This window comes from Chrysemys picta, chromosome 4, assembly GCF_011386835.1.
Source record: "Chrysemys picta bellii isolate R12L10 chromosome 4, ASM1138683v2, whole genome shotgun sequence".
Taxonomy (NCBI): domain Eukaryota; kingdom Metazoa; phylum Chordata; order Testudines; family Emydidae; genus Chrysemys; species Chrysemys picta.
In genome coordinates this window covers 10,650,157-10,674,648 of record NC_088794.1, presented here as the reverse complement: position 1 = coordinate 10,674,648, position 24,492 = coordinate 10,650,157, and the positions used below count along the sequence as shown (strand labels likewise).

Here is a 24,492-nt window from a genome sequence, read left to right as displayed (position 1 = left end):
AGTGGCCAACAAGGGCAGCCCATGGCTGGGCGGAGCAGCTGAGCTTTGTCTGGGGAGGTGCCAAGGCCCTGCCCCTAGTTTTAGCTTCGAGTCCCCACCCCAGAACAGGCTACTCCTGGGGCCGGGCTAGGGGAGGGCAGATGCAAAGGGGGCGGGGGCTGGGGTACCTGGATAGGCAGAGGGGGTGGGGAAAAGACATTGAGCAGCTAGTAAAAAGGGAGATTCAACACATAAGTGAGGCAGTGCTGGGACTAGTGACCCACGGCTGGGGCGCCGCATGGGCAGAGATGGCCGCACTAGGGCAGATGGTGAACATACCAAGCAGAGAAGGAACCTGTCTCAGACACCTGTCCCGACAGGCACCTTCCCCGGTGGTGGCGCTCTGCCCACCACTCACCGGGTGATTGGGTTTGGGGAAGCTGTGTGGGGCCTGGGGCTCTGGGCCTGGGGCACTCTGTCAGCTGTGGAGTTCTGAACCCATTGCCCCAGGGCCTGCCGGGCTGGCAGAGCCCACTGCAGAGACCCCGCTTGGCGTGCTCGCCTGTGGACTTGCTCTTGTGCCGTCTGGCCTGGTCATCCTCTTAGTAAGGGTCCCTCTGATGGGCGCTGGCTGGAGACCAGTGCCAGGCTGAACATCAGCACTGCAGCCCACAGGGATGCAAGTATATAGGGGGCGCTCTCCCCTGGCAGTCAGTGCTGGCCCAGTGCCCCAGGTCAGCACTAGGGGGCGCTGTGTTGAGAGCCTTTGGGAACTCCGGGAGCTGGGCCTTGAAGAAAAGCTCCAAATATCGAGAGCTGGCGCTAAGATTGGCACTTGCTGGGTCTGTACTTACGAGAAAAGGGAGCAGGAGGCCACGCTGCCCCATCCCCATCCCCAAATGCAGGCTGCTCCAGCTCTTTCCCTCTGAGATTTCCCCAGTGCCTAGAGACCACCATGGAGATCAGGGGCTCCTGCCTGGCAATGGCCAAGGCTCTCCCTGCCATGTGACCCTGGGGAGGTGTGGGGGCAGTTCCTGTGATCCCCTCCCATCCTAGTGCACCACCAGGCCAAGATCTAAGCCCATCTTTGCCCCCTGCTGCAGCTAGTGACTGGGACGGGTCCCCTCCCCTTATACAGGCCCTTCAGCAAGTATGTGTGTGTGCGGGCGGGGGAGGCGGGGCTTCCTGTTCACCCCCAGGGCAGGGGGAGGGTCAGCCCCATCTTGCTGCCAGCGGATCAGAGCCAATTTGCTCCCAGCCCTGACCCCAAATTGACCCCAACACCCTTGGGAACCGGCAGCACCTAGTGCGGGTGCCACTTCCCACATGGGGCAATGATGCCCCCTTAACTCTGCCCTGCTGGGTGCTCACCTCGGGGGGGCCATGGGGTATTTGCTGGGCGAGTCCCCACTGCTGCCCCTGCAGGGGGCAGAGTTAAGGAGATGCGGGCAGAGTTAAGGTGATGGAGGAGCAGCACCGGAGCTGAGTCCCCGCACCAGTAGCAAGTGCCCTCGTGTCATCACAATATTCCAGGGCAGGGGCTGTAACTGGGCGTCCCTCAGCAATCAGGTCCTGGGGGGCAGGGGTACACGGGAGGGGGAACGGATCGTACCCCTCTATCTCCATCCCAAGGGGCAGCCTTGATGGAGCTAACAGCGCGGAGGCCGGCCGGGCGGGCCCTGCCACTTTAAGACATGCCCCCCCTCCCTCCTCCCGGCCGAAAGGGGAAGTGCTGCCCGCTCCCTCCCCCGGCCCGGGTCCTAGCCCGGCCCGGAGCCTGCGGGATTCACCAGCGCCATGGAGTCAGGTACCGGGGCGGTCCCTGCGCTTGATCCCCCTCCGCCCCTCCCTGCACCCCCTTCCTTCCCTCCCTCCTTCTCCTCCCCCTCCTGCCCCATTCTCCCCCCCCCCACGTTTGTTCTCCTCCTCCCCTCCCCAGCCCAAGAACCCCTGCAACGGCCCCACCCCCACCTGCTTCCCCCCCCCCTCCAGCTACCGCCCGCTACCGCCCCCGCCGTTAGTGCCACTTGTTGGGGCAGAATCTGTTCATTCTTGGGTTTTTCTGTGTCAGACGGAACTTCCTGAATCCCCTCCCCTCCCCCACCCACCCTGCCCCCAAACCACGGGGCTGCGGGTCGGGGGTGAGGGGCACTGGCAGAGCAGTGGGGGACCCAGGGCTGGGATAGCAGGGGGTGTCGGGAGTGAGGGGCACTGGCAGAGCAGTGGGGGGAGCCCAGGGCTGGGATAGCAGGGGGGTGTCGGGAGTGAGGGGCACTGGCAGAGCAGTGGGGGACCCAGGGCTGGGATAGCAGGGGGGGTCGGGAGTGAGGGGCACTGGCAGAGCAGTGGGGGAGCCCAGGGCTGGGATAGCAGGGGGGGTCGGGAGTGAGGGGCACTGGCAGAGCAGTGGGGGAGCCCAGGGCTGGGACAGCAGGGGGGTGTCGGGAGTGAGGGGCACTGGCAGAGCAGTGGGGGAGCCCAGGGCTGGGACAGCAGGGGGGTGTCGGGAGTGAGGGGCACTGGCAGAGCAGTGGGGGAGCCCAGGGCTGGGATAGCAGGGGGTGTCGGGAGTGAGGGGCACTGGCAGAGCAGTGGGGGACCCAGGGCTGGGATAGCAGGGGGAGTCGGGAGTGAGGGGCACTGGCGGAGCAGTGCGGGGAGCCCAGGGCTGGGATAGCAGGGGGTGTCGGGAGTGAGGGGCACTGGCGGAGCAGTGCGGGGAGCCCAGGGCTGGGATAGCAGGGGGTGTCGGGAGTGAGGGGCACTGGCAGAGCAGTGGGGGACCCAGGGCTGGGATAGCAGGGGGAGTCGGGAGTGAGGGGCACTGTCACAGCAGTGTGAGGAGCCCAGGGCTGGGATGGCAGGGGGGGTCAGGAGTGAGGGGCACTGGCAGAGCAGTGGGGGGAGCCCAGGGCTGGGACAGCAGGGGGGTGTCGGGAGTGAGGGGCACTGGCAGAGCAGTGGGGGACCCAGGGCTGGGATAGCAGGGGGGGTCGGGAGTGAGGGGCACTGGCAGAGCAGTGGGGGGAGCCCAGGGCTGGTATAGCAGGGGGGGTCGGGAGTGAGGGGCACTGGCAGAGCAATGGGGGACCCAGGGCTGGGATGGCAGGGGGGGTCAGGAGTGAGGGGCACTGGCAGAGCAGTGGGGGGAGCCCAGGGCTGGGATAGCAGGGGGTGTCGGGATTGAGGGGCACTGGCAGAGCAGTGGGGGACCCAGGGCTGGGATAGCAGGGGGGGTCGGGAGTGAGGGGCTCTGGCAGAGCAATGGGGGACCCAGGGCTGGGATAGCAGGGGGTGTTGGGAGTGAGGGGCTCTGGCAGAGCAATGGGGGACCCAGGGCTGGGATAGCAGGGGGTGTTGGGAGTGAGGGGCTCTGGCAGAGCAATGGGGGACCCAGGGCTGGGATAGCAGGGGGTGTTGGGAGTGAGGGGCTCTGGCAGAGCAATGGGGGACCCAGGGCTGGGATAGCAGGGGGTGTTGGGAGTGAGGGGCTCTGGCAGAGCAATGGGGGACCCAGGGCTGGGATAGCAGGGGGTGTCGGGAGTGAGGGGCACTGGCAGAGCAGTGGGGGACCCAGGGCTGGGATAGCAGGGGGGGTCGGGAGTGAGGGGCACTGGCAGAGCAGTGGGGGGAGCCCAGGGCTGGTATAGCAGGGGGGGTCGGGAGTGAGGGGCACTGGCAGAGCAATGGGGGACCCAGGGCTGGGATGGCAGGGGGGGTCAGGAGTGAGGGGCACTGGCAGAGCAGTGGGGGGAGCCCAGGGCTGGGATAGCAGGGGGTGTCGGGATTGAGGGGCACTGGCAGAGCAGTGGGGGACCCAGGGCTGGGATAGCAGGGGGGGTCGGGAGTGAGGGGCTCTGGCAGAGCAATGGGGGACCCAGGGCTGGGATAGCAGGGGGTGTTGGGAGTGAGGGGCTCTGGCAGAGCAATGGGGGACCCAGGGCTGGGATAGCAGGGGGTGTTGGGAGTGAGGGGCTCTGGCAGAGCAATGGGGGACCCAGGGCTGGGATAGCAGGGGGTGTTGGGAGTGAGGGGCTCTGGCAGAGCAATGGGGGACCCAGGGCTGGGATAGCAGGGGGTGTTGGGAGTGAGGGGCTCTGGCAGAGCAATGGGGGACCCAGGGCTGGGATAGCAGGGGGTGTCGGGAGTGAGGGGCACTGGCAGTGCTGTGGGGGGAGCCCAGGGCTGGGATAGCAGGGGGGGTCGGGAGTGAGGGGCACTGGCGGTGCTGTGACCAGGTTGTGGCACTTTTTCCCATTCCTGTCTCTCTCTCTCCCGTGTCTGTGGCCCTGCAGGCGGCAATGCCAACGCAGCGATGGAGAAGGACCCTGATTGCTACCAGGAGGCCATGGGCAATGGGGTGGCAGCTGACGGACTGGTGGTGGGAGCTGGTGACGTGCCTATTCTGGATGTGGGGGAGGTGCAGGTGAGACCCCAATTCCCTGCTGAGCCTGTCTGGCTGTGCGCTATGTCCTGGCAGCTGTGGGCCGAGGAGGGTCAGAGCCGAGCTGGGTGAGGGCCAGCCGGGCCCCTCAGTGCTTCCAGCCTGAGGGGTGTCCCTGTCTGGAGGGGGTGTGGATGGGGATTGGAGGGCAAGGAGCGCAGCTGCTGTGCTGGCAGTTCCAGAAGTGCCTGGCAGAGCCCCACCATGGACCAGCGTGGGGAGCAGGCCCCTGGGAAAAGGGGTCCTGGGTCTGGCCCCACCTCCCTCATGGCTCCCTGGTTCTCCTCAGCTGGACGACTTTGTGGGTGCCAACCCCGACTATAACGAGGAGGAGGAGGAGCGCAAGTACTTCCGCCGCAAGCGCCTCGCCGTCGTCAAAAACGTGCTGGCCGCCAGCCTGGGCGGGATGCTGACCTATGGCGTCTACCTGGGTATGGCCCGCCCTCTGCCCTGCCCTGCCCATTGCCCCCCAGGCATCTACCTGGGTATGGCTTGCCCACTACCCCATATCAGCCCCACCCACTGCCCCCCAGGCGTCTAGCTGGGTATGGCCCTGCCCACTGCCCTGCACTGGCCCTGCCCACTGCCCCGCCCTGGCCCCGCCTACTGCCCCATCCCTTTCCTGTCCCCACCCACTTCCCCCCAGGCATCTACCTGGGTATGGTCCGCCCACTGTCCCACATCGACCCCTCCCACTGCCCCCCAGGCATCTACCTGGGTATGGCTGGCCCACTGCCTCACCCCTCTCCTGGGCCCACCCAATGCCCCCCAGCCTGGACAGGATGCTGACCTACAGCGTCTACCAGGATATGCTCCCCCACTATCCCTGCCTCCTGCCACCCCACCCAACCCTCAGCCTGGGTGTCTCCCTGAGTACGGCCCACCCACTGCCCTGCCTCTCCCTGGCCCCACCCGCTACCCCCTCCCTGGGCATGATGTTGGGATACGGCATCTGGGGCCCCCCTCCCGTAACTCTGCTGCTGGGTTTTTCCTGGTGCCTCCACAACTTTTCCTCTGTGTCCCCATCCCTTGCAGATACCTGCTGGGGGGTCCCTACCACTCCACTCACTCCCTGGGTCCTGCCTCTCTACCCCTCCAATCCCAGGGGACTGTGGGGAGGAATGGAGGTGGGTCAGATCTCAGCCTGATTCCAAGCATCCAGGGCCCCTGCGTGTCAGCCCCTCGGCCCTGGTAACTTCCCCCGTCCTTTCCCAGCCGCCCCATCCTGCAGGGGGCTGTGGGCTGGGGAAGAGGCCCTGTCCCTCTGGGTTCAGCTCCCCCGTGCGCTAGGCTGGGCTCGTGGGGCGCAGGGCAGGATTCACCCTGGTGCGACCGCCCCTCCTCCTCCCCCACCCCAGGCCTGCTACAGATGCAGCTGATCCTGCACTACGATGAGACGTACCGGGAGGTGAAATACAGCAACATGGGGCTGCAGGACATCGACAGCAAGATGCTGATGGGCATCAACGTCACCCCCATCGTGGCTCTGTTCTACACGCCCGTCCTCATCAGGTACCTGCCCTGCCCACCAGGGCTTTGGAGCAGAGCCCGGAGCTGGAGCAGCGGAGCTGCAGGTTTTTGCCTGGAGCTGGAGCGGAGCCGGAGCACAGCTCCAAAGCCCTGCTGCCCACTAGCCCAGTCTGCAACCAGCACACCCGAGAGATCCCACCCCCCGAGCCAGCCCCTGCTCTGGGGCTGGATCGGAGCTGGTGCCCCCTAGAGGGGAAAGGCCCCATGTCTCATTTCCTGCCCCCCTGAGCCAGTCCCTGCCCTGGGGCTGATCAGAGCTGGTGCCCCCGCCCCCTGAGCTAGTGCCCCCTGTGGTGAGCAGACCCAAGTCCTATCCCCTGAGGCAGACAGAGCCCCATGTCTCCCCGCGGATGGGGGATGGGGATGGGGACATGGGGGTCCTACTGCTGACCCGGCTCCCCATGTGGCTGCCCAGGTTCTTCGGCACCAAGTGGACCATGTTTCTGGCCGTGGGGATCTACGCCCTCTTCGTCTCCACCAACTACTGGGAGCGCTACTACACGCTGGTGCCCTCGGCCGTGGCCATCGGTGTGGCCATTGTGCCCCTCTGGGCCTCCATGGGCAACTACGTCACCCGGTGAGCTGCCATGGAGCAGGGCCCCACCTGCTGGGGGGCGGGGGGCCCTCGGGTAATGGGGCGTGGGCGTGGCTGCAGGGGGATGGGCGCTCGGGTGTTGGCGTTCCTGGGGAGGAGGGGGTGTGCCCCCCCGGTGGGCACTGTGTGGCTCATGGGGCTGCTGCGCCACACTCCCCGCCCCCATTTCATGCTCACCGTCGCCCCCTGCAGGATGGCGCAGAAGTACTACGAATACGTGAACTACAAGGAGGAGCATGTGCTGGAGCAGCAGCGTGCCCCACGTGGTGCCTACAACACCTACATCATCACCTTCCAGAGCCTCTTCTATGGCTGCTTCCACGTGAGGGCAGGGCCTGGGGTACTGGGGAGGGGGCGGGGAGATGGCCCACGGGCTAGGAGTTGGCTGGGCTCTGACGCATGGGTACTGGGATGGGGGAAAGCAAGGCACTGGGGAGTGGCCAGGGAGGTGGGGTAGGCACTGGGGCTGTATTGGGGGCATGGAGCTAGGCTGGGCGTAGGAGGAGAACGGGGAGGCTGGGCGTGGGGGAGGTGCTGGGAGGTGGGCTGGGCGCGGGGGGGGGGGCAAGGAGGTGGGCTGGGCACAGGGGCAGTCTGGCTGCAGCTTGGTTCTCATGTGTTGAGAAGCAGGAGGTGTGGTTGCACCAAGTCCAGGAAATGCAGTGGGCTGTGCTGGCACGGGGGCTGGCCCTGGGCAGTGTGGGGCCTCCTGTCCTGGCACAGAGCTGCGGGTGGAGTGGAGTGTGCTGGTGCCGCTGGGCTGCGGTAGGAGACCCCCATGGCCTCACCTCCTCCCTGTTCCTCTGTTCCAGCTGAGCTTCGTCTGCGCCCAGATGCCCATGCTTTTCTTCCTGAATTCGTACCTGTACGACCTGAACCACACGCTCTGCAATGTGAAGAACTGCGGTGAGCATCTGCGGTGGGGCGGCATTACCCAGCCAGGACAGACTGGCTCCTCCTGCCCCGTCCTTATCCTTGCCACTTCCACTCCCCTCACCCCAGCACTCCTGCCTGTTGCTCCCTGACACGTCTCCTGGGCACTGCCCCTGCCCCCTCCTCGCTGCCGGAGCGCCCGCCTTGAGTCCCACGCCCCCCTCTAGGTGGGGCTCTGAGCGCCCCCTGCAGGCCGGCTGGGCTGTGACGCCATGTTTGCTCCTCAGGCACCCTGAGCAAAGGCATGCTCCCCGGCTTCAACGCCACCGTGCTGCAGAGCCTGCCGCGCAGCATCAACCTCATCATCGTCGAGAGCGTGCTCATGGGCACAGCCTTCCTCTCCATGCTCATGGTATGGACCAGCAGGGGAGTGTGTGGGGGCCTTCCCCTCCATGCTCATGGTATGGACTGGTGGGGTGGGGCAGCGGGGGCGGGGCCTTCCTCTCCATGCCCATGGTACAGACTGGACCTGTTGAGAAGGGATCGGGGTGGGACCTTCCTTTCCATGCTCATGGTATGGACTGTGGGTGGGGCGTTCCTCTCCAGGGTCATGGTATGGACCGGTGGGCAGGAATGGGGGCAGGGCTTTCCTCTCCATGCTGTGCCACCCCTCTCCACGTTCACCATCTGAGCTCCCCCAGGTGGGTGCGGTGGGGTCAGGGAGCCCATGGTGGGAGCTGTGGAATGGGGTAGTTGCTGGAGAGGGGGATTGGTCTCCTCAGGGCTACGGCCCCCTCAGTTGTCTCCCCACACCCAGCCTGACCCACAGCCCTGGCCAGCTCCTCCCATCACTCCCTAGCTCACTCTGTGCAAGGAGTGGCAGTGCCCCCCCTTGGCGCAGGGTCCCTACCCCTCTGGGTTTCAGGGTCTCCCGTACTCACCCCCCGCTCCCAGGTGCTGATCCTATGCGGCTCAGCCTATCGCCCCACGGAGGAAATCGACCTGCGCAGCATCGGCTGGGGCAACATCTTCCAGCTGCCCTTCAAGCACATGCGGGACTATCGCCTGCGCCACCTCTTCCCCTTCTTCATCTACAGCGGCTTTGAGGTGCTCTTCGTCTGCACCGGCTTCTCCCTGGTACGGCTGCGCCCCTCTCTGGGGTCCCCCGTAGGGGATGGGGAGGCCACAGCAGAAGGGGTGGGGTACAGGGCTCTGGTGGGGGACTGGCACAGGCAAAGGGGTGGGGGATTGGATTGGCTGCACTATGGTGGTGGGGCTGCATGCAGAAGGGGTGGGGGATTGGATGGGGGTGCACTCTGCTGGGGGAGCAGAAGTGGGGGGGGGGCTGCACTGGGCTGGGGAGCGGGAGGGGTGGGGGATGGGGGGTTGCACTCTGGTGGGGGGCCGGCCATGCCATGCTAACCAGCATCTACCCCTCACCTCAGAATTATGCTGTCTGTGCCATTGGCCTGGAGAAGCTGGCCTACATCATCATGGCCTACGGCTTCTCAGCTGCGGCCTGCTCCAGCCTGGCGCTGTCCATGCTGCGCCTGCCCCGCCAGGCCCCACTGCTGGCCGGAGCTGCCGTCCATGCCATCCTGCTCGTCGGCCTGTTCTGCTGGGCGCCCAAGCCACGTGGCCCAGACCAGGCCTCCCTGCTCTACCTGGTGGCTGCGCTCTGGGGGCTGGGCAGCGCCCTGAACAAGACCAGCCTTAGCAGTGAGTAGCGGGGTCAGCGGAGGTGGGGTGGAGCCCCGGGCCCAATGCCAGCCGGACCCTGCCCATCGCTCCCCATGATACCTCCCCCATGGGGGGAGGGGTAGCCCAGTGGCTCTGGAATGGGGCTTTGGGTCCGTCGGTGCAGTTGGAAGCCCCCCATCTCCCTGGGCCCCAGTGGACCCAGGAACTGTGACCATGTCCAGCATGGGGGAGGAGCCGCTGTCTGATGCCTGCTGTCTGTATGTCCGTCTGTCTGTCCCCCTGCAGCGCTCCTGGGAATGCTGTACCAAGACAAGGAGCGCCAGGACTTCGTCTTCACCATCTACCACTGGTGGCAGGCACTGGCCATCTTTGTGGTGTACCTGTGGTCGGGGCTGCCCATGAAGGTGAGCGGGGGCTGCTCCCAGCCTGCTCTTCTGTGGGGCAGGGCACAGGGGGCTGGGTTCATGGGAGGTGCAGGCCTGACACCACGATCCCCAGGGGGGCAGGGTCCCGAGGGCAGAGGGTGTGGGACAGGAGCCATTTTCTCCAGCCATAGGGGCATAACCCTGCTCCCCAGTGGGGCTGCAAGGACCTGGAGGCTCGGGCATAATGGGCTGAGACTTTCCTTTGGTTCTGGATCAAACTGGTTAGTCATGGGCCTGGCCCCGGCCTCAGTCAGGACAAGCCCCTTCCTGGAACTGCCTTTCCCATCATTTCCCCCTCTGGGTGAGGCAGGCAGCCTGGCTCAGGTGGTTGGGGGGGAGGGGTGGGCCCAGCTGGTGGGGGACAGGGGTGGGGGAGAGTCCAGCCCTACCCCTGCTCAGTGTGCTCTCGCCCATCCCCTAGGCCAAGCTGTCCATCATGCTGCTGACCCTGGTTGCCTCAGTGCTCTCCTACCTGTGGATGGAGCACAAGCTGGCACGGCACGTGCTCTACCGTGTGCCCAAGATCCCCAAGCCGCGGCACAAGGTGCGGGGCTACCGCTACCTGGAGGCCGAGAACTCGGACGAAACAGGCTCGGAGGGGGAGTCTGAGCAGGACAGCGATGGGTCCCAGGAGGAGCGGGCAGGGCCCGGCGGGCAGCGGCACCAGCAGAAGTGTGCTTACGAGCAGGCACTGGGGGAGGAGGATGGAGAGAACGTGGGCTAGGGGCCGCCTATGTCCCCCATGCCCGCCACCATCATCAACTCACTGCAGCTTCCCCCCTGTTTTGCCCACTGACTGTGGTGCTGGATTGTCCCCACCGCCCTCTGCCAGCCAGGCCTGGCAGAATCCCCCACCCTCTTCCAAACCTGGTGGGAGGGGACTGGAAGCAGAGAGAGGACCCTGCACACCACGGTGACTCGGTGACTGCTCCAGAGGGCACTGGGAGTCCCGGCAGAACTGGGCTCCAGTCCATTTCGCAGAGCAGGTTTGCTATGGGGCTGTTTAGCATCAGTCCCTCTGGGCTGCTCCCAGAGTGCCCCCTGCCCTGGTTGAGGTCTCCAGGGGCCTTTGTGCTGTAGGAGCTGGTCAGGAATCAGGCCCAGTCTCCCGGCTCGTGTCAGCTCTGGACTGTGCATGGTGCTGTCCATAACGGGCCCAGCCCTGGGCAGTGCGTGGAGAGGCTGGTGCACTGTGGAGTAGTCCTGTGTTATCATGCTGGATACTCTGGGGCTTGGGATCTGCCCTCTGCCAAACGTGGAGTGGCTGGCACTGAGCATTGCCCTTTGTGCATGGGCACCAGGGCGGTTCCCATCTGAAAAGGGCAGCAGTCGCTTTTCCCAGCACAGATGGGACCCACATAAGGGGACGATGCCAGTCCCCACAGCTGCCTTCTCCTGGCAAAGCAAGGGAGGGGCATGGAGAGCCCTCTGCCAGTGCCCCCTTCCAGGAGGGGAAGGTTCAGCCCCACCCTCCGCAGCCTACTGAGGTCTGGCGCCTGTGTGAGCGGGGAAGCCCATGAGGCCAGGCGCTGTAAAGCCCTGCCCTGCAGTAGAGGAGCTGTGATTCCCCATCCCTGCCCCACCAGCCCCAGCAAGAAGCAGAGCATATCGTGTCTGCAGGCGGAGTTCTGGGTACTGGACGCTGCCCCCCGCACCTCCCGTGTCCTACTGTGCTTTGTAAAGGCCCTTTCCCAATAAAGATCCTCTCTCGGAGCTGCTGGGGCTGTGTGTATCTGGGCTGCTGGGTTGTGTCCTGGGTGGGGAGGTCACTCATAGGCCAGATGCCCATGCACACTGGCACCTTGGCCCAGACCAGCTATTGCCAGGCGGGGCTCATAGTTGCCTTGCCAGGCTGGCTCCCTGGCCTCTCAGTGAGGAACTTTGCGAAGGGAAAGAGGCAGCAGGAGAGGGGACTCAACTCTGATCTTCAAGAGGGGGGTGAAACAGTCTGAACCCATAATGATGGCGGGGGGAGGGGCTGTGGCAGGGCCGGGACTTCGGGGGACAGCTGCTGCCCACAGACCTGGCTTGGCAGGGAGTGGGTGGGCCATGTGTTCACTAGGCATGGGGCTGTGGGAGTGGGGCCTGCGCTCCCTAGAGCAGCTGCTCCGCGCCCACCGTGGAGGAGTTAGGTGTCACTGGCCCCTCTAGACTATTTTCAATCCCTCTTGTCAACCTGGAACTGCCCCTGCTCCAGCCATACAGAGGGGCACCCAAAACAGCAGGCCAGGGACAGAGCGCCCTCCCCCAGCCATGGGGCAGCCCATCAGTTACAGAATACACTTTAGTGGTTTTCCAGACCCAGCCACCCCCTAATGCCTTATGTCATTTATGAACAGCCCCCCTGCCCTGCAGTCCGGGGAGCTGTGCCCCCAGGCCGCTCAGAGGGCAGGCTGACCCCCTGATAGGCCAGACGAGCAGCTTTCCACACCCACCGGGCCCAAGTGCAGCCCCAGCCGGGAGGCCGGCCCTGTGGGGACAGTGTGGGCCGAGCGGGGGCCTGGGCAAGCAGGGATGGGGCAGTGGAGGTAGTTTGGCTGGAGTTAACCCATGGTGGTGGCAGAGCGACAGAGGTGAGCGTGAAGGAGAGGAGCCGGGGGGGGGGGGGGAGTGGAGCTGCTGAGCAGCCTCTGGGCACTCTCACCCTCTCACGCTGCCCTGGGCTTGCTCCCCCGCTGCCATCCTCTCCAGGGCAGCCATGACTGGAGGCCGGGCCTTGGGCACTGTGCTGCAGCTTCCCCCGGACTGCATCCCCATCTCTCTTGGCAGAGCCCCTTGGATGTGCCCCGATCAGCAATGGGGCAGGATGATGCTTGCCAGGCTGGGCTCTCCACCCCTCACTGCACGGGATACAGCCTTGGGGAGACTCACAAGACTCTCAGCCTGCCCTCTGCCTAGCCCCCTTGGGAAGTGCCTGACACCCTGACCCTCAGCTCCCCCCCTTGGGGAGTGTCCGACACCCTGACCCCCAGCTCCACCCCCCCTTGGGAGTGTCCGACACCCTGACCCCCAGCTCTCCCCCCCCATCCCTTGGGGAGTGCTTGACACCCAGCCCTCAGCTCCCCCCATTAGGGAGTGTCTGACACCCAACCCTCAGCTCCCTCCACCCCAGGGAGCACCCAGTGCCCTGTCCCCCCACATCCTGCCTAGGGGTGTGTCCAAACCCCCAAATCTCAGCTCTGCCCTTGGGAAGTGCTTGATGCGCTGCCCCTCGGGGAGTGCCCAGAGATTAGGGCACTCCCTTGGAATAGGTGGGCCTGGGTCTCCCACATCCCAGGTGAGTGCTCTGATTGTGTTAAAACTCACAAGGCAGTTCACCACTGTCACCTCCTCCAGCTGTTTTATGACTCAAACCCTTTACAAATGCCAAAAACAAAGTGGACCGGGTTGAACGACATGTTTGGTTAGACTCAAAAATGGATTTTTTTTTAATTTTGGTGACACTTTTTGCAGTTTTCGGATTTGGTTCGACATGAACCAATTTTATATTTATTTTATTTTCAGAACGGCCATCAAACTGAAAAAAAAAATCAGTTCTTCACCCAGCTGTAGTTGGGGGCGACAGCTGGACTGCAGGGAAAGCGCTGAGGTGGTTGGTGACAGTTGAAAGGTTCTGGATTGGTTGGGGCGGGGTGGGGCAGCAGGTGGAGGGATGTGGCAGGTTCTGTCACAGTTGGAGTGACGCGGAAGGTTCCGGAGTGGTTGAAGGCAGCCGTTGGAGTGATGCGGAAGGTTCTGGAACAGTGGAGCGGGAAGCTGTCAGTTGGATCAACACAGAGTGGTTGGGGGGGGGGGCAGCAGCTGGAGCGACATGGAAGGTTCCATGGCAGCTGTAGTTTCATGGAAAGTTCTGGAGCAGTTGGGGGAGGAAGCAGCAGTTGGAGTGATGCGAATGGTTCTTGAGTGGTTGGGGATAGGGCAGCGGTTGGGGCACATGGAAGGTTCCGGAGCAGTTGGTGGGTCAGTAGATGGTGTGACATGGAAGGTTCAGGAGCAGTTGGGGGAATGGTAGTCAGAGCAATGTGAAAGTTTTTGTGCCAATTGGAGTGATATGGAAGGCTCCAGAACGTTTGGGGGAAACAACAGTTGGAGTAATGCAGAAGGTTCTGGTGTGGTTGAGGATGGCAGTTGGAATGGCACAGAAGGGTCTGTGGCAGTAGGAACATAACGTAAGAAACGGCCCTACGGGGTCAGACCAAAGGTCCATCTAGCCCACTATCCTGTCCTCCGACAGTGGCCAGTGTCAGGTGCCCCAGAGGGAATGGACAGAAGAGATAATCATCAAGTGATCCATCCCCTGTTGCTCATTCCCAGCTTCTGGCAAACAGAGGCTAGGGACACCATCCCTGCCCCCCCCCCGGGCTAATAGCCATTGATGGACCTGTCCTCCATGAATTTATCTAGTTCTTTTTCAAATCCTGTTATGGTCTTGGCCTTCACAACATCCTCTGGCAAGGAGTTCCACAGGTTGACTGTGCATTGTGTGAAGAAATACTTTATTTTATTTGTTTTAAACCTGCTGCCTATTAATTTCATTTGGTGACTCCTAGTTCTTGTCTTATGAGAAGTAGTAAACAACACTTCCTTATCTACTTTCTCTACATCAGTCATGATTTTATAGACCTCAATCATATCTCCCCTTAGCGGTCTCTTTTCCAAGCTGAAAAGTCCCAGTCTTATTAATCTCTCCTCATACAGAAGCCGTTCCATAGCCCTAATCATTTTGGTTGCCCTTTTCTGAACCTTTTCCAATTCCAATATATCTTTTTTGAGATGGGACGACTACATCTGCACGCAGTATTCAAGATGTGGGCGTACCATGGATTTATATAGAGGCAACATGATATTTTCTGTCCTATTATCTATCCCTTTCTTAATTATTCCCAGCATTCTGTTTACTTTTCTGACTGCTGCTGCACATTGAGTGGATGTTTTCAGAGAACTATCCACAATGACTCCAAGATCTCTTTTTCTGAATGGTAACAGCTAATTTAGACCCCATCATTTTATATGTATAGTTGGGATTATGTTTTCCAATGTCCATTACTTTGCATTTATCAACATTAGATTTCATCTGCCATTTTGTTGCCTAGTCACCCAGTTTTGAGAGATCCTTTTGTAGCTCTTCACAGTCTGCCTGGGTCTTAACTATCTTTAGTAATTTTGTATCATCTGCAAATTTTGCCATCTCACTGTTTACCCCTTTTTCCGGATCATTTATGAATATGTTTAATAGGACTGGTCCCAGAATAGGCCCCTGGGGGGCACCACTATTTACCTCTCTCCATTCTGAGACACCACTATTTACCTCTCTCCATTCTAGGAGTGACGGAGAAGGTTCTGGTGTGGTTGAGGATGGCAGCTGGAATGGCACAGAAGGGTCTGTGGCAGTAGGAGTGACGCAGAAGATTCCCTGGCAGGTGGTGGCAGGTTCCAGCGTAGTTGAGTATGGCAGTTTCATGACCAAGATGTGGGCAGTCTGCCCTAGTGGTCAAAGCAGGAGCCAGGCCAGGTCAGATACCTGGAGGCAGATAGGCCAGAGGGCCAACTGAGAGTCAAGCATCAGGAGGCAGGCAGGGTCAGGTTGGCAGGAGACAAGCTTGAGAGCAGAACCACGGATCGATAACTGGAGTCAGACTAAGTCAGGATACCAGGACTTTGAGCCAGGGGAACAGGAAGCACAAGGCTCACAGTCCAGAGTAGGGTGGATCCCAGCTGCACGGATGACTTCCTGTTCCTATGTTGGGTTTATATAGAAGCTATACCAATCAGGACTAGTGTTCCCTCTAATTTTTCCCACGCATGTGCGGAATGAATTTTGTTATGTGCACCGATATGGAGGTGATGTGAGACACAGCGTAAAATGTGCATATGTGATCTTCTAGGTGATCAGTCATTATGCTCTCCAAGTAGATGTTGAACAGTGTGGGTGAAAGAAGGGAGCCTTGCTGGACTCCAACAGTGGTGCAAAACCACCCTCCTATTGTGCCATTGACGAGAACTGCACTGTTGGCTTTGGCATACAGCTGTTTAATGGTAAGAATAAGCTTACAACCAACATTGTACTTCTTCACGGTGGCCCAGACAGCTTCATGCCATTCTCTGTCAAATGCCTTCTTGAAGTCAACAAAGACATGGTAGATGTCCTGCTGGTGGGGTAAGTACTTCTCACATAGAACATGAAGGATGAAAATCTGTTCTGTGGTACTTCTCTCAGCACGAAAGCCAGCCTGATCTTCAGCAGTGATATTCTCCGCTTGTGGCTTCAATCTGTTCAATATGACTTTCAACATCACTTTGCTGGGGTGGCTAATTAAGCTTATGGTCCAGTAATTTTGACACAATTGCAGGTTGCCTTTCTTTGGCAGAGTGATGATTAGTGACTGTGTCCATGTGGAGGGCCACTCACCGGTCTGCCAGATCTTGGTGAGTACATCCATTACTATTTCTTCTCCGAATTTCATCAGTTCGGCTGGGGTGTTGTCAATACCTGTAGTCTTTCCGTTCTTGAGTGATTTCATAGCTGACTCCACTTCTTCACACAGTATTGGAAAGTCATCCTCTTCTGTTAAATCTGGGCTGTCTAGGACACTAGGATCTCCATTTGTCTGGTTGTTGTATAGTTCAGAGCAATAGTTTGTCCACCTATTGATGATGTCCCTTTCTTCTGTATGATTGTTCCCTTCTTTGTCTTGAATTTGTGTCATTTCATAGCTTTGGTCCATCTTTCCTTTGTCAGATCTTTTACAACCTGGAAGGCTCGTTTGCTATTTTTATTATTGATATACTCTTCAATTTTAGAGCAATGTTTTTCGATTCATATCTCCTTGGCCAGCTTCATTTCTTTCTTGATCTTTCTGCCAATTGCTTTGTATTTACCAGCTCCCTCAGTGCTGTTCTTGTCTTTCTTGAGTTCTTTTCTAATGTCACACATTTGTAATATTTCATTTGTGAACCATGGTTTCGTCTTCTTACAGTGTTTTCCAATGATGTCCATTGCTGCCTTATTCATTACAGCATTGAAATTGTTGGTCATTGTTTCTACGTCCTCCTCTAGAGCAAGCCGTGAGGCAAATTTTTTGCCGATCGTTGCTTGGAATGACTCTCCAATGTTTCGGTCTCTGAGTCTTTCTAAGTCAAACTTGGTTCTGGTGAACTTTGGCCTGACGATTTTCCTTAACCGCAGCCAAAAGTTTAGCATCACAAGGTCGTGATCACTTCCAATATCAGCACTGGCAAAGCTCCTCGTTTTAGCTCTGTTAATCCCAGAACAAAATTGGTTTTGCACTATGATGTAGTCGATCTGGCTGTGATGTAGACCATCAGGTGCATGCCACGTTGATTGTCTGGATGCTTTATGTCCTAATGTGTTTGCAAGAACCAAATTATTATAGCTGGCAAACTCCAAAAATCTCAATCCTCTCTCACTGGTTACCGCATTACAGAAAGGGCCACAATAAACTCGCCAATCTGCCTGTGCGTCAGTACCCACTTTAGCATTCCAATCTCCCTGTACAATCAGGATATCTTTCTTGTGTACCTTATCAATGATATCTTGGAGCTGATTGTAAAAATCAGGGTCTGGGGACCGAATAGGCCCACTGCTCCTCCTGCATGTCGTAAGAGGCGACTAAAAGGGGGCTGCCTGGAGAGGGATGGGCTCTGCCAAGTTAGAAATTTGCCCAAGACACACCATATGATGAGCAAGTCAACCATGTTCATACCATATTGGTCGCAGCCCAGGTTAATAATGACCGCGCCGTCCGTCTCCCACCAGGGTGGACGTGACTAGTATACTACTGGTGTAACCCCAACAAAGAGGATCCGTGGAAGAGATAACATCACCATAGCCACATGGAATGTAAGGACACTGAGACAGGGAGGTTGAAAGAACTCACGTAGGAAATGGAACAATACATCTGGCACCTCCTAGGAATCTCTGAGGTCAGCTGGAAGAACTTTGGAGAGGCACTAACAGAAGAAGGCCATGTACTCTATTACAGTGGAGAGGACAAACATGTCAACAGTGTAGGATTTCTTGTGCATAAAGATATCAAGAATTCAGTATTAGGATGCCGCCCAATGTCCAGCAGGCTTATTTCCATCTGTCTAAAGGCAGTACCATTTAATATCACAGTGGTACAAGTCTATGCCCCTACAACAGACTATGACGATGAGCAAATTGAAGATGTTTACAATCCACTCCAAGACATAACCTATTTAGGAAGGATGAAATGGGCAAAAGGGGAGGAGGAGTGGCCCTCTATGTCAAAAACGGCATTACCTGTTTCCAAGTCACTGATAACTTGGAAGAAAATGACCTTGAATGCTTATGGGTCCTAATAGATAAAGCACAAGATGGGGTATTAGTTAGTGTCTGCTACAGCCTACCAAATCACATTAGGGAACAACATGACCAGCTCCTTACACACCTATCAATAATTTGTAGGAAAAAAGGTTGCATGATCATGGAGAGCCAAATGATGGAGATCTCATGCTGCCAGTACGAAAACATCCTTGGAATTCCTAAATATGATAAATAAGTTTCCTAACTCACAAAGTGTTGCATCCAACACAGGGCATTTTATATTACACGTTGTTTTGACAGACACACAGGAACTGACGAGAACTAAACATTTATGATAACTTAGGTAAAAGTGATCGTGATCTGATAACATTTATAATGTGCAAACAGAGTAAAGTCCAGACCAGACTATATATATACTTGTTACTTTAACAGGACCAGTTTCACAAAGCTGAAAACAATTATGAGTGAAATCAGCTGGAAGGAAGAATTTAATCAGGAAAAAACATGAATGATAATTATTTGAGAACACTTTACTAGAGGCCCCAAAAGCCAAAGTTAAGGAAGAAGACTGTATTAGTTAAAAACTGACCTGGTTTAGAGGGGAAGTGAAGGCAGCTATAAAAATGATATATAATAAATGGAAGAAAGGGAAAGTTGATAATGAATATAAATCAGAAGCTAGGAATTGTAGAAAATGGATAAGGGAAGTCATTCAAGGGATACAAAGAAATCTATGGCCAAGAGTTAGGGACAATAAGAAGGAGTTTTTTAAAGTATATTAGGAACAAAAAGAATCCTAATAATGGTATTGGTCCATTACTAGATGGAAATGGTAGAATTATCAATAATAATGCAGAAAAGGCAGAAGTGTTCAATAAATATTTCTGTTCTGTATTTGGGGAAAAAACAGACGGTGTTGTCACACTGTATATTTTTCTGGTAGAGAAACAAACTTGGCAAATTTGTTTGACGATGACAGTTGGTTAATAAAGTTGTTATCTCTAGCTGACATTTTCCAAATTTTAAACTAACTGAATTTGAAGTTACAAAGAAGTCTTTGTTTCGAACTGTGAACAGATCTAAGCATTCCAAAAGTTATCAGCACTGTGGCAAGCATAACTGAAGAGGAATCATCTGAGCTACTACATGCACCCAACATTGTTACAACACACCGAGGAGAACAGCATCAGTAAAGAAAAAAGGAATGAAATTAAAAGTGTCATATAGTTACATCTTGCTGCTCTGTCTGGTAGTTTTAGTCACTACTTCCCAGCAGAGGGTTTTGAAAATTTGAAGGAAAGGTATTGGGTGAAAGATCTTTTTGCTTTTGAAAATCCTGACTTAATAACGGAGCTAAACGTGATGCCTGAACAAGAGAAAAAGCTGCTGCAACTCGCCCATGATATCACACTCAAAACACGCCCCAAGACATGAAATTTGTCATAGTCCTGGATAAGTGTTTTCAAAGAATATCCACTGTTAAGTAAGATTAGTGCTCTGCTGTTGGTATGGTTCACAACACCCTACAGGTGCGAACTGGGATTTTCGACTTTGATAAGGTTAAAAACAAAAGAAAGAAACCGACTCAACAGCGTACCTGATATGTGGGTGGCCTTTCATCTTGTGATCCAGATTGGAACGAGATCATGAACAACAGGCAGGTCCACCCGTCATATTAAGTAAGTGAAACTCAACCTGATTGTCTTTTTTTATTGTATTTATGCTGTATTTAAAAATGTTTGACAAGTAACATCGCTGGTTAAAGCTAGTGTGTACTGCCCTTTGTTGTGATTTTATGATGTTGTTTGGGTCGTGGGAATAAGTGTTTTTCTTCCACTGGATCGCAAGAAAAAACAAGTATGAAAACCACAGCTCTAGAGAACACTGAACACAGCACCTTTCCTCATCCTATGCAGTGGGGAAGAGTGGGCTATTGGCTGAGGGTGCTGAAATCCAGCACACAGCGTGGGGGTGTTCACCCATGACCTCAATCCAAGTTTCCTTCCCCCTAGATCCTGCCTCCCCTACCTCATTTGTCCCCCCCCCCCGTGCTTTCCCCAGCCCTGCCAATGGGTCACAGTCTGGCGGTGTGGCCTGCCCATGCACTTGCTGTGAATTCTAGGAGTGCTCCCACTCCCATACTCAGAACGAGTGGAGGGGCCCTGAATTCACCACTCACTCCACCCGAGCCCCCCACTCCTCTCAAAGGACTCCTCTCATCCCCCCACAGTTGATCTGAATGCAAATGGAGTGGGGGGAGGGAAGAACGACCCCCCTTTTGGTGTTCCTAATCGTCTCCTGCCTATCAGACCCAACCACAGCACTGACCCAATGGCCTGCAGCCCTAAAAAGTAAGTCTCCAACACACAGCTCTCCCTCTCTGCCTATGAGCTATCCCCCTGTCAAGGCTGATTCCCCACTCTGGCACTTCACGTGCAGAAGGTGGGGGCCCACAAGGATTCTAAAAAATAATACTGGCCACTCCAGGCTTGTATTTAACTCTCAAAGTTACAGCTTTTCTCTGACCTTGGATTGGTAGATGCTGCCACCACCCAAGTGCAGAACCCCTTTGAAAGACAAGGTAGGCTCACTTGGGAATTCCTTCCTGCGGGGTACCCTCAAGCCCTTTCACACACACCCTCCTGCCCCCGGGGAAGGGCTGAGAAAGAAAGAAAAAAATAAATCAGCTGTTGCCACCGGCTAATTTAAAAAAATGTGCACAAACCTCTTAAGACACAAAAATCCAGTTCTTAAAAAAGGTAAATTTTATTAATAAAAAAAAGAAAGAAAATACATCTGGGAATTTAGGCTTTTGCCAGATTAAAAAAAATTACAAGGATTAAGCATCAAGAATAGATTTCTTGAGGTCCAGCTTAAAGGTTACAAGCAAAACAACAGTGGCTCTTTTGGTCGGGTGCCCATTCACTTCCTTTTACCTATGCAAAGCACTGAGACTTTTAACCCTTTACAGGTAAAGCAAGTAGAGAACAGCTACTAAGAGGAATTTTATAGCTAACTGGCTGGGTGTCCATAAAAGGGAGCTCCCCCCCACCTTTCATTTATCACACATCCTTTGTCCAATCCAGCACCCCAGCCCATCTTTCCAACGTCTTCACATGGACATCCAATTATCAACATGGCCCAAACTGAGCTCTTGATCTTTTCCCCCCAAGTCAACCCCTCCTTTCACTGTGGACACAGCACCGCCATCCTCCCACTCAGGCCATAGTCTGGGCTGCATCTATGGCTTGGCCTTTCTAGAGTACACCCACGTATTCAGGCTCTGTCTAAAAATCTTGCCATTTCATAAATTCATAGATTCCAAGGTTAGACGGGACCTTTGTGATCATCTGGTCTGACCTCCTGTCTAACACAGGCCGGAGACCTGCCCCAGAATAATTCCTAGGGCAGCTTGTAGAAAAACATCCAGCCTTACTTTAAAATTTGTCAGTGATGAAGAATCCACCATGACCCTGGGTAAATTGTTCAATTGGTTAATTACGCTCACTGTTAAATTTCCAGTCTCAATTTTTCTAGCTTCAACTTCCAGCCATTGGATTGTGTTAGACCTTTCTCTGCTAGACTGAAGAGCCCATCATTAAATATTTGTTCCCCATGTACGTACTTATAGACTGTGATCAAGTCACCCCTTAACCTTCTCTTTTTTGAATAAAAATAGTTTCAAGAAGCTCAATCTATTTTGTTTAAGAGCTCTCTGGAAGCTCAAAAGCTAGTCTCTTTCACCAACAGCAGTTGGTCCAATAACAGATATTACCTCGCCCACCTTGCCTCTCTCAGCAAATGGTGTGATGTTGCACTCCATAATGTTTTAAGGAAATATGCTTATGAATATGAATATGATGTAACTGGAATATGCTTTAGGCAAAAGGTCTCTTGTAAGGTATCATTACAAAGCTTATAATCTACTGAGTGTGGTCATCCTATTTGTATGCATGTATCATTCTTGTATCTGAAGCAAGAAATATGAAGTATAGCTCTGAGGTCCTATTGTAATTATGCAAAGTGTGGGCCATTAATGGTGGTTTGGAAGCTTGATGGCTCCCATTGACTAGGACAATTGGTTGTAAATGGTCTGTTTACTTGCAAACCTTCCTGGGTGCCTGTGGGATATGTCACCTGATACTGGAATCCATCTTAAACCTGGTGTTTTTCCTTTTAGAAGGAGGGGTGGTGACCCAGAGAGACAAAAAATTCCCACCTTGTGCCAAAGTTATAAAAGGGGGTGGAACAGAACAAAGGAGGCTGCCAGTCATGAGAACAACTGTTTTCCACCTAAGATGTCTGCTGGAACTAACAAGGACTGTACCAGGGGAAAGGATTGGGCCCAGACTAGGAAGGAGTCTAGTCTGTGAAAGAAGCTTATTCGAACATCTCCGAGGGTGAGATATTACCTGTAATCAGTTTTTTACTGTATTAGGTTTAGACTTGTGTGTTCTTGCTTTATTTTGCTTAGTGACTTACTTTGTTCTGTCTGTTATTACTTGAAGCCACTTGAATCCTATTTTTTATACTTAATAAAATCACTTTTGTTTATTAATGAACCCAGAGTAAGTGATTAATACCTGGGGGAGCAAACAGCTGTGCATATCTCTCGATCAGTGTTATAGAGGGTGAACAATTCATGAGTTTACCCAGTATAAACTTTATACAGAGTAAAATGGATTTATTTGGGGTTTGGATCCCATTGGGAGCTGGGTGTCTGGGTGCTGGAGATAGTAAACCTGCTGAGCAGTTTTTAGTTAAAAACTGCTTTGGGGGCATGGACCAGATCTGGGTCTGTGTTGCAGCAGACTAGTGTGTCTGGCTCAATAAGGCAGGGTTCTGGAGTCCCAAGCTGGCAGGGAAAACAGGCTCAGAGGTAATTGCAGCACGTCAGGTGACAGTCCCAAGGGGGTCTCTGTGACCGAACCCATCACAAATGGTATCAACATCATTACTTTTATCATTCAAACTTGTGATCTCATAAAAAAAGACACCAGAGCAGGTGTGATTGATAAGACTCATTTTTCCATACAGCCCTGTTGACTGACAATAATTATGCTACTAGTTCTTAATTCTTTACTGATTGTGTCCCATATAAGCCTTCCCACAATTTTCCTGGCAGTGATGCCAGGCTCAGTGGTCTGCTGTTATCCCCAGTTTATTCTGTTTAAGCATTTGATATGACTCTAGCTTCCCCCCCCCCCCGCCCTCTGGAACCTCCCCACAGTTTCAAGCTCTTCGGGGCAGCAACTGTCTTTTTGTTCTGTGTCTGTACAGCACCTAGCACAATAGAGCCCTGGTCAATGACTAGGGCTACTAGGCAGCATGGTAATAAATGTAATAGGAAGATTTGTTAAAAATCAACAATAGTTCAGAGAATTGGCCAATTCTCTTAATACCATTGGGTGCAAGTGATCAAATTTAACTTGAATAGTTGCTGTTTAGTGTCCTCCCTAGTTATTGATGACATAGGAAGAATTTCCTTCTCATGTTAATATCACAGAGGTCCAGCCTTTCCCTCCTGCCCACACAGCCAAAAATCTCATCTCACATCTTGACTGTTCAAACCTCCTCCTTTCTGGCTTTGGCTACTGCAGCCCTACTTCCCTCAAGTTTACTCAGAAGGCTGCTGCTAAGATCATCTTTCTGGCTTGTGGGTCTGAGCTTGTCATCCCCTCAGTCCCCCCGCAGGCTCCCCCTTCACCTTCCCATCAAATCTGAGCTTGCTGGACAAGATGCTCCAAGGTATTTAGACATCCAACCACCACTGAAATCAGTGGAAGTTAGATGTCTAAATATCTTCAAGGATCTGGGCCCTTGTCTTTACCCATAAGGCCCCTCAGCTTAGCGCTCCCCTGCAACCTAGATACTCTAGTAACCTAGTGTGACACTGATCTCCATCTTTACTCCACCTGCATTCTCAACCTTTCCTGCCCACCATCAGTTTTTCCCTTACATAGCTCTGTGCTTTCTCCCATGCTGCAGCTCCTTACGCATGGGATAAAATCCATCAGCCACTATCTTATTCTCCTCTAAATCCCTCCTTACGTTTGCCTCCTCCTTGACACCTACAGAACCCTGCCTGCACAGCTACCCAGCTGTCAAGGGGTGAGGAGGGGTCCTCTTCCCCTTCCTTTCCCTATCCTCATTCCCCCATCTCACCCTCTGTCCCCTAAGTACAGAACCGCTTCCCCATTACCACACATCATTAACAATTCTCCCTGGCATTGTTTGCATGTGTGTTCTGTCCCCATCCCCTCTTCTTAGCATGGGAGCTCATTGAGGCATGGCCTGACTGTGCCCCCACAGCACAGCAAGCAGGGGTGGAAGCTTCCCCTCCCAGACTGCCATCGAACTAGGACAGCCGCTAGGGTCTGTGGAGTTCTTGGGCAGAGCCATTCCAGTGGGGGGTACTGTGGGGCCTGTAGCCAGGGCCCCCAAGGTGTGTGTGTGTGTGTGTGTGTGTGTGTCTTTAGCAGGAGAGAAGCCTTGGCCCCAGACCACCAATGTGGGGTTGGTGGGGTCTATGCCACGTAAGTGCGGCAGGGGCCTTGGGCACAGTCTCACGCACTATAGGGTCTGTGTCCCATAGACTGGCAGGAGCCTTGGACACCCCCGGGATCCGTGCCCCCTA

The 24,492-nt window shown here is 55.4% G+C and overlaps 1 protein-coding gene across 1 annotated transcript; it reads left to right on the top strand.

The window, feature by feature from the left end:
- The first annotated feature begins 1,649 nt into the window (after positions 1-1,649).
- On the top strand, positions 1,650-11,260 carry UNC93B1 (unc-93 homolog B1, TLR signaling regulator). The gene is made up of 12 exons (XM_005294970.4): positions 1,650-1,786; positions 4,275-4,405; positions 4,713-4,854; positions 5,782-5,935; positions 6,369-6,530; positions 6,741-6,870; positions 7,361-7,454; positions 7,709-7,833; positions 8,376-8,558; positions 8,867-9,140; positions 9,408-9,526; positions 9,969-11,260. Exons 1-12 carry the CDS (start codon positions 1,777-1,779, stop codon positions 10,269-10,271), a joined length of 1,827 nt encoding a protein of 608 aa, XP_005295027.2. The 5' UTR covers positions 1,650-1,776; the 3' UTR covers positions 10,272-11,260.
- The last annotated feature ends 13,232 nt before the right edge of the window (positions 11,261-24,492 follow it).

Bases quoted from the DNA above. Each gene is read 5' to 3' on its own strand.
- UNC93B1 (XM_005294970.4), top strand. The intron at 7,455-7,708 runs GTGAGCATCTGC...TTTGCTCCTCAG, and splicing joins CTGCAATGTGAAGAACTGCG to GCACCCTGAGCAAAGGCATG. The intron at 9,141-9,407 runs GTGAGTAGCGGG...GTCCCCCTGCAG, and splicing joins GAACAAGACCAGCCTTAGCA to CGCTCCTGGGAATGCTGTAC.